This window comes from Lepeophtheirus salmonis, chromosome Z (assembly GCF_016086655.4).
Source record: "Lepeophtheirus salmonis chromosome Z, UVic_Lsal_1.4, whole genome shotgun sequence".
In the NCBI taxonomy this organism is placed as follows: Eukaryota; Metazoa; Arthropoda; class Copepoda; order Siphonostomatoida; family Caligidae; genus Lepeophtheirus; species Lepeophtheirus salmonis.
In genome coordinates, this window is record NC_092584.1 from 11,246,129 (window position 1) to 11,254,580 (window position 8,452).

The 8,452-nt window shown below is 30.2% G+C and overlaps 1 protein-coding gene across 2 annotated transcripts; it reads left to right on the forward strand.

Annotated features, from left to right (window-relative positions):
- The first annotated feature begins 332 nt into the window (after positions 1-332).
- LOC121130352 (phospholipase A and acyltransferase 4) lies at positions 333-2,296 on the forward strand. 2 transcript variants are annotated; one of them, XR_005868700.2, is made up of 3 exons: positions 333-1,010; positions 2,022-2,153; positions 2,218-2,296. XR_005868700.2 is itself a non-coding variant. In XM_040726108.2 (2 exons), exons 1-2 carry the CDS (start codon positions 410-412, stop codon positions 2,072-2,074), a joined length of 651 nt encoding a protein of 216 aa, XP_040582042.1. In that variant the 5' UTR covers positions 333-409; the 3' UTR covers positions 2,075-2,205. The 2 variants fall into 2 exon arrangements, 1 of the variants encoding a protein (XP_040582042.1); XM_040726108.2 differs by lacking the exon at positions 2,218-2,296 and having other exon boundaries at positions 2,025-2,205.
- The last annotated feature ends 6,156 nt before the right edge of the window (positions 2,297-8,452 follow it).

Genomic DNA, 8,452 nt, shown 5'->3' on the forward strand with positions numbered 1-8,452 from the left:
GTAGGTAATTAAAATGACTAATGATGTAACTAAATTATGAGACGTCCTACAAATTGTAACTTGTTTATTTGCTTATACCTTTCAACTACAGCTTGTAAAAAACGGATCTAGGTAAGCTCACCTTTGCAAAATTTGCCTTTGGCAAACTATACTAAGTATATATTTATTCTAGTAATGCCTCATGAGTGTTTTATACAATTATTTATCTTTATAAAGGGGTGCAACCATTAATAGCTATAAAATAGTTGCTTCCTATCTTCATTTTAAATTCAATCTTAAAGAAGGTATTAATTAATAATAAATGTTATTCGGCTAAATGTGATCTTCAAATACTAATTCAAAATCATGGGAGATGTGTTTATTTTATAGTCGTGAATCGTGATCTTTTATTTTAATTATCTACGTCATCATGACTCACAGTTTCTTAAATGATGATAAGTGGTTCATTAGAGAGGGAATTGAGAAAATAAATATGGGGAAAATAGGGAAATACTTGACTCTTCACGATTGGGAGGAGTTTCTCCAAAGTGTTCAAATTGGTGATTGTATTGAGATTCCACGAAAAACCATAAATCATTGGTGCATATTCGTCGGCCCACACTTTTATTACAAAAAATATGGGAGAAATGATTCTAAGAAATGGCATGACAAGAGTATACAACAGATAGTGCATATAAATGGAGATTCTCCTCTTAGCTCGACGTCATATTCTCTGACCCCAAATGGAAAAACCAACGTGGCAAAATTGGATTTTTTTGTAGATGTTGTGAAAGATTCAAAATTTCGTATAAATAATTATTTTGATTTAGTGAAAGAATCTAGATCTATTGAGAATATTTTAATTACCATTAACAATGAACTCAATGAACCACTCAATAGATACCATTTACTTTTGTTCAATTGTGAACATTTTGTGAAATATGTTCGAAATGATAACAAAAACTGTGATCAGATTGATCAGCATCGTCGAGGAGCAAAATACATTTTTTCCCTTTTGAAAAAAAAAACAGGTTAGTCAATTTTTTTTTTGTTTTTAAAATTTTAATTATTATATCACGCAAAAAAAAAAAGGCCCAAAAACATTTGATTATTAGTCAAATAAGTCCATCATATCAACTGCTATTTATCCCTTATGACTACTTAATAAAATATTAAAAGATTTGCTATAAATTTGTATTTCTATATCATAGCCAAATTTTCTTTATATAAATAATAAAATGACCACCAATTTATACAGGGTTCGCAAGCTCTCTTGCACAAACGCGGGTACTTAGGTAGCTGACTTTTTTGATAAATAGCTTGTTCAAACTTGCAGCAGTTGAAAAAAAAAAAAGGAATCATAAGACTAATTTTTAGTCCTTTGGAAAAGGCATTCAGCCCTCCTCGGAATCCCCACCCGTAGTAGCAACATAAGAATTGCTGGAACTCTGTGAAAGTTCTTTTAAAGGCTATGAGGTAATTTGAGGCCTCTGAAGGACTCTGCTCCCTCTCAAGCCTCAAAGTCTGAAATGGCTCCAAAACAATTTTGATGACTGTATCTCGCCGGACTTTCGGCCTCCAAACTCGCCAAATCTGAATCCGATGGATTTTTTTTTGTGTGGGGTGCAATCGAACGACGAACTGAATCCTACTTATTAGTAGGATAAAGAAAGAATACCAGGATTTGCGAAGATACCAAGTTTCGAAGGTTTTCTCGCGCTTTAAAAAAGACAAAAAAACATTTTGCAGGCATATAGCTTGCGCACCTTGTATATTTATGCAACAAGGAAACAACAAGAAATTATAATCCTGTCTTTTCGAAACGGAGCTTTAGTATAGAATAACTCATTATTTCTTTTATATATCTAAAATAATAAATTATGAAATAGTCATAATATTAAGTAAATCGACAACTGAAAACTAAATACATGGTTTATTTTTATCTTACTACGGAGGTAACGCCATGAATAGGGTCAAGTTCTCTCCCCTTAATCCCCACCCCAACCCCACTTGCAACGGCTCTAATGACGTAGTACTTTCAGCAGCGATCAACTCGGCTTCAATTTTTGGTCTATTCAAAAGAAAAAGAACCTAATAATAGAATGCACTATTTAAGAATATTCACTTATTGGTTTAACTCTGATTGGCTTTGTGTATTTTGTATTTCTATTTTCGTAAGGATTTTAATAAAAAAACCTATCTAATAATTAGCATTTGTTTTAACTTTCCTGAATTTAGATAATAATAAGAAATAAATATATCATATCAATGAATACTTACCTTAAAGGAAGAGAATGCGTGCAAGGAGATACGGTATGGGGTATTATTAAGTTTTTTAGATTTTAGTCAATTTATTCAATATTAATAATAATATTGTACAATACAATTGGACAAGCAAAATTTATATAAAGGTTAAAGAACATTATCAATATTACTAATGAAATAAATCAGCATTATAATCCTCGCTATTCAATTTTTAATCCTTTTTTTATTCTTTATTTTTAATTTTTATATAAGTTATTTTTTTTTTTTTACTTGAAAATTAAAAAACGATCAAAATAATGCTCTTCATCACATTCAACGTCAAGAATTTCTATCAAATAGGTCTTTTGCTATTAGTATTATAATTAGTAAAAATATTCTTTTGGATTTTTTCTTGTGGAATATTTTGAAAAAAAATGATTAAAAAAATGTAGAAACTAAGAAAAGTAAGCACTATACTTAATCTTTTTTTGACTTCGATACTTTGTAACTACTACGGCATTCTGGAATGAAGCAAAGCCACTTATGGATAAATCTTTAACTAATGAGAGTACTCAACAAAGATCTTACGTTTTTACTACATACCTAGTTATTTAGAAGACATAATTGGAATAAGTGTAAATCGTAGTAAATTATTCTATTATCAAATATACATTATATTATAAGGCTAAACAATTAAGACAAAATAAAAATATAAACTTAAATTAATGAAGCACATAAGTAAATAGATATTTGCATTACACCATTTTTTAGAATTGATAAATAAGAAAATAATTTTAATTGTTAATGTTATATTAATATGCTTTACATTTGTCAAGGAACATATTCTATTATTTAGAGTGAATCCTAAGGATTGTGTGATATTTAAATATATTAACAAGTTATTTAGTATTTCAGAAAATGACTTCCGACTCACTAACTTTAAAAATATGTTAACAAAATTCATTTACTGAAGTTATAAGATCACCGATAATTTATTAATATAGCTATCACGTAAGAGTTTCCATGAATTATTTATTCATATATCTAGGAGAGTTGAATATGTTTTGCAGCTTTGCTAATAAAGATATCTAGAAAATGGGACTACGTTAAATTTATGCTACAGGAGGCATTTTACTTTTTTCCAATGACAGAAGAGACTCACGAGTAATAATGGAATCCTAAGCGAGGATGGGTTATCTAGAATTACAGAAATTAAACAACCTTATAAATGGACTCAGTGTCATAGATATGAGTTGTTTGTTTGTTATGTATATCAATGCCATTTAAGGATTCAAATCAATGAAAGTTTTCTCAGAATATTGGGAGACGAAATAGAGTAGACTTTGGAAGGAGTTTCCATGGAAGAGATGTTTGAATGAGTGAAACGCGTCTATTTGTTCATTTAATAATTCAAGTTATTTCCTGTGTCTTGCTTCTGAAGATATCCAATTCGTATTTCACCTTTTTTAAGATTAAGGAGTGTATTTCGGGTACAAATATTGATGGAACTAGATTTATCTTTTTTAGTTTGCTTCTTTTATTAGTTCATAACATATAAAATGATATGTGTATTCTAATAGGCTCTTTTTCAAACGACATTCAGAAATCTTTGGAAGCTATGTGTTAAAGATATATGTAGAAATGATTAGAAACCTACTAGAATTTAAGTGTGGGCTCATACCATATTTGAATAAGGACTTTGAAGAAGAACCTATCTATCAACAAATCCTATTGATTTTGTGTCATGACTAATAAAAAGAAGCAAACTAAAAAAGATATATGTAGTTCCATCGATATTTGTAACCGAAACACACTCTTTAATTTTGCTAAAGATGAAATACAAATTGGGTATCTTTAGAAGAAAGACACAGGAAATAATTGGAATTATTGAATGAACAAATAGACGCGTTTCACTCATTCAAACAACTCAATAATTTGTCAGTAATCTTTCCATTACAAATATGCTTTTGATAGTACTTGAGAAGATTTAGAATAATTCTATTTGATTTTTGTGATGTTAAAACACATATATATTAAAAATTAAATGTAATTTACCTATTTATTTTGGATATGCATGACTCTATTTCACCGTATTTAAGGAGTTATCCAAAAAATCCCCCTTCTCATGTCAAATATACTTCAATTTTCATTCTACTCCATTAAATGTGAGCCTTTTGCAACTTTGTTCCAGCTCTCAGAACTTCATGTTTCTGTAATAAGTAATATATTCATTAAAATAGATAATGAATATCCTATAACTATCCTATAGCTCTCAATTTAGTGCAGGACAAGTACATAATTTAAGTATCAAATTAAATCTTGAATTATGCAATAACTACACATTTCTTCTTTATAATATTTTCCATAAAGTTACTTTTGGCTTTGAAGATAGAAATTTCATAAAAAAAAAAAACATAATTTTTTTGGGGGTGTTTTAAGATGATGACCACAAAAGTGCAGTCAATACATCTGAAATCTGTAATTATTGATCAATTCCTTTCCTTTATAGGGGTAATAATGTGGCTTTTCGAAATTAACATCAAAAGCTGATGAGACATCCTTATTTTGATTTCTTTATAAATATTCCTTGACACAATAATGTCACTTTTAGTTTTCAGCGTACAGTGTAGTCAGACCATAATATTGGCAACCGGCTTTTAACAAAAGCGTCAATATCTCTAGAACCGTCCATGCAAGTGAACTAAAAATTTGGCTCAGTTATCAGTACATAGACTCATAACACATATCTGAAAATGAATTAAATCAGAGAACCTTGGTTCACAGCCCTTGTTGATTTGACATGGATTTACTCTATTCCAAGAAAAGGGAAGGATGGATGGATGCGGATCCATATATCTGATTGCTTCGTAGGTGAGATTTGTCAAAATGACCATGCATCAAATGTCTTTCCAGCTCCTATCTTGCCTCACCTTCCTCCTTCTGTGCTGTGTAAAGGAATTCAGTCTTACCTACTAGGGCACATAGGTTTTGTGAGTAAAAAAAACTTCTAAATCCCCCTTTATATAGTCCCAGGCTTAGGAAAAAAAATGTCACCCGTCCAATAATGGCTATATTAGGGGATATAATTTTATAAAAGTATGGGTTAGATTAATAAAATTCTAAAGTTTACAGAATTCTGCCTGTAGTTGACCGGAAATGTCTGAAAGTTGACGAAAATTAATCCTTTTTGAAACACAAATTTAAAAAGTGAATTTTCAATTTGGAATGTATTAGAGCTATTTAACTTGAAATTTTTTTAAAAAGAGTTGTAGATGACAAAACATTTATTAATAGCCATAGACAGATGTATTTTCTATATCTCGTTGCCATCAAACTGAATATGTTATTAAAAGTCAAATTTTTGCAAGTCCCATAATGTGGACGTCGGCTGAAAGAATTTTATAAAATTTTGACAGTTTATATACAAAACCATAAAGTTTTGTGGATCATACATGTAATTTCCTGGAGATTTCCCGAAAGTTGAGGAAAATTAACCTTTTTTGAAAGACAAATTTAAAAAAAGTAATTATTTTATCAAAATAGCTACAAAATACACTGGCATCAACCAACCGTTGATGAAATCTTAAGCAATAGCAGAAATTTCGCGAATTTACAAAAAAAAAATCTTGATATTTTTTAAATGTGCAATAATGGGTAACCATTGTTTATTTTTTAAATTCCAAAAATAGCGGCCGTAAGCAATCTATACTGATATAGCGACAGTGAGTCACTCTCCGGGGGATAATATATATTTTATACTTTACTCTTGCCGTAATACAGACAGGTCTAATTTCCTCACACAAACCTCTCATATGTGAGTTTCAAGTTTTCACCCGGTATATATGTTGCGATTAAAGTAAGAAGTATGTTAACATGTAAAATAACATTTTAAATTTAGAATATCCTACAATTAAACTTTTGAATGTCAGAGACTATTGACAAAAAAAAAAAAAAAATTGCAGTAGCAGTTGGCTACAATCCAGAAGATGTTTCCACCAAAAAATGAAAAAGGCAAAGGGAGAATAGGGCAATAGAGAAGATGCAAAGTGGAACTATGATTTTATAGTTCTACTTTAATTATATAGAATAAAAAAATTTTAACGTACGACATTGCAAATTTATCTGTTGATATCGGCAGATACCGTTACTGATATTTATTCCTTAAGAATGTGTTGTCAGTTTGGTTTTCAGTAATAAACAAATTTGGCGATTGGTTCCGACCCGTTTATTAGTCGTGTTGGTATGCAACACAACCCATGGGCTTGGATGTCAACGGGATCTATAGTAGATGCCGACTCTGACGATTTTACATGAATTGGCAGCGGGTTCCAACCCGTTTGTCAGTTGTGTTGGCACACAAGACAACCCGTGGGCTGGGATATCAACTGGGGTTATAGTGGATGGCGTACCTGATTGTAATACATGAAACATAAATTGACGAAGGGTGTAGATTCTAAATCAAGCCCTGTGGAATATGCGGCGTATCCTATGACCGGGTTATCAATTTGTGTCTCTGGAAAGGGTCTCGGAAGATAATGTGAAATTTATTATTCCAATGATTTTGCACATTAACGATCTTTTTCAGTTATTATACACATTAAGGGTCTTGTTAAGTTATAATGCACATTACTCAGTAGTGTTCTTTTTTGCACATTAAAAGTCTTGTTCAGTTATTATGCACATTAACTAGTTATTTTGCATATTAACGGATTTCTTACTTTAACTGCAACATATATATATATAAAATAGAGCTTGTGTGTATATTTCCTTTATGGTGCTTACACTGTTAGGGATAGGAAACTGAAAATTTGCATGGGTACACAAAAATTGTTTTTTGGAGCTCAAGGGGGTTAAATTGAGTTATAAATCAAGTGTGATTAGCGTCTCAAAAAAACAAAAACAAAAAATTAGAACGTTTTCCTAAATTTGGTTAAAATCAAAAAAGTTATGGGCAATAAAAAAAATCCTCAAAATTGCACTTTCATTTTTTTTTCAGGTGCCAAAAATAGATTTCCAATAGAATATTGGATTCGTAGATAAAATAAAGTTTGTAGAAATTTGTCTGGAAATTTATTTGCAAACAAATTTGACACATAAAAATTGATGTTTAACTGAAATATTTGTCATTTTCTGAATAATTTTTCATTTTTTCTCTCTCTTATTATGGATATGAAATTGAAAACTTGAACATTACTAAAAAATATTATTTTCAATCTCAAAACATTTTATACATATTTTTTGTCATATTTGCAGAAAATGCAACGGTTATAGAGGGTTATTTTTGCGAGATTATTTTCCATCAAGGTTAAAAGAAATAAAAGGTTAGACCATCATGTAATCGGGCTTGCTAGAATTTTCAATCTGATGCATTGTACCGACTGTTGGACAAGATAGGCAGATTTTGACAAAACACACAGCCACTCATAGTCTATGACGTCACTACAAGAACAATATCTTGGTAGGTTTGTGTTTTCCTATTTAGAATGCCAGTAAATGCTAATTTATATTATTGTTTTTGCAAAATTAGTGCAAAAGAGTTTTTTTTACAATTTCCTTTGAGAATTTCGATTTAACTGACAAAAATAAGTTATTTGAAGTTTATAACACCATTTTATTTTTTAAATTCGTAATAATATTTTTTTATATAATGTGCAGGCGTTATATTATAATGCTCGCCCGTACTGAAGGGTTCTAAACATTAAGAAAAAATACATTAGTTAATATTACACTTACCTTCTTTGTTCTTAGCAAAATCAGGTAACCTTTTGCCACTCTATGTAAATATTACGCCCAGAGTTCTATTTTCGGTAATGCTTAGAGATTTGTGTGGTTTATCATAGTTTTATGCCAGTTATTGAGGAAAAGTGAGGGTAGGATACATTTCTAATTGACTAACGTTAGTGAGGGACGAGTAAGCATATTAAAATTTATCACAAAGCTAGAATGATGAAATATGTATAGTATGCGAGTCCATTCCATTTGACAAGATTTAATAAAGATGATATCTTCAAAAGAAATATAATCTAATTAAGTATCGAGCAAATATTTGAGTCCAAGTTTAGTCGCTAGTCTTTCATTGTGATATAAAGTCGAGTCGCCAGTCCACATCTCTGTCTGTTAGTATTAAGATGTGTTCCATTGAAATTGAAACACTTACTAACTCAATAATTAAAAAAAGTGGAGTGATTGAAATTAATTCATATTTCGATATATTAAAGTATCAAATATT

Excerpts from the sequence above, each read along its gene's own strand:
- LOC121130352 (XM_040726108.2), top strand. The coding sequence starts at position 410 with ATGACTCACAGTTTCTTAAATGATGATAAGTGGTTCATTAGAGAGGGA. Across the intron at positions 1,011-2,024 it reads CCTTTTGAAAAAAAAAACAG|CGATCAACTCGGCTTCAATT; the intron begins GTTAGTCAATTT and ends TACTTTCAGCAG.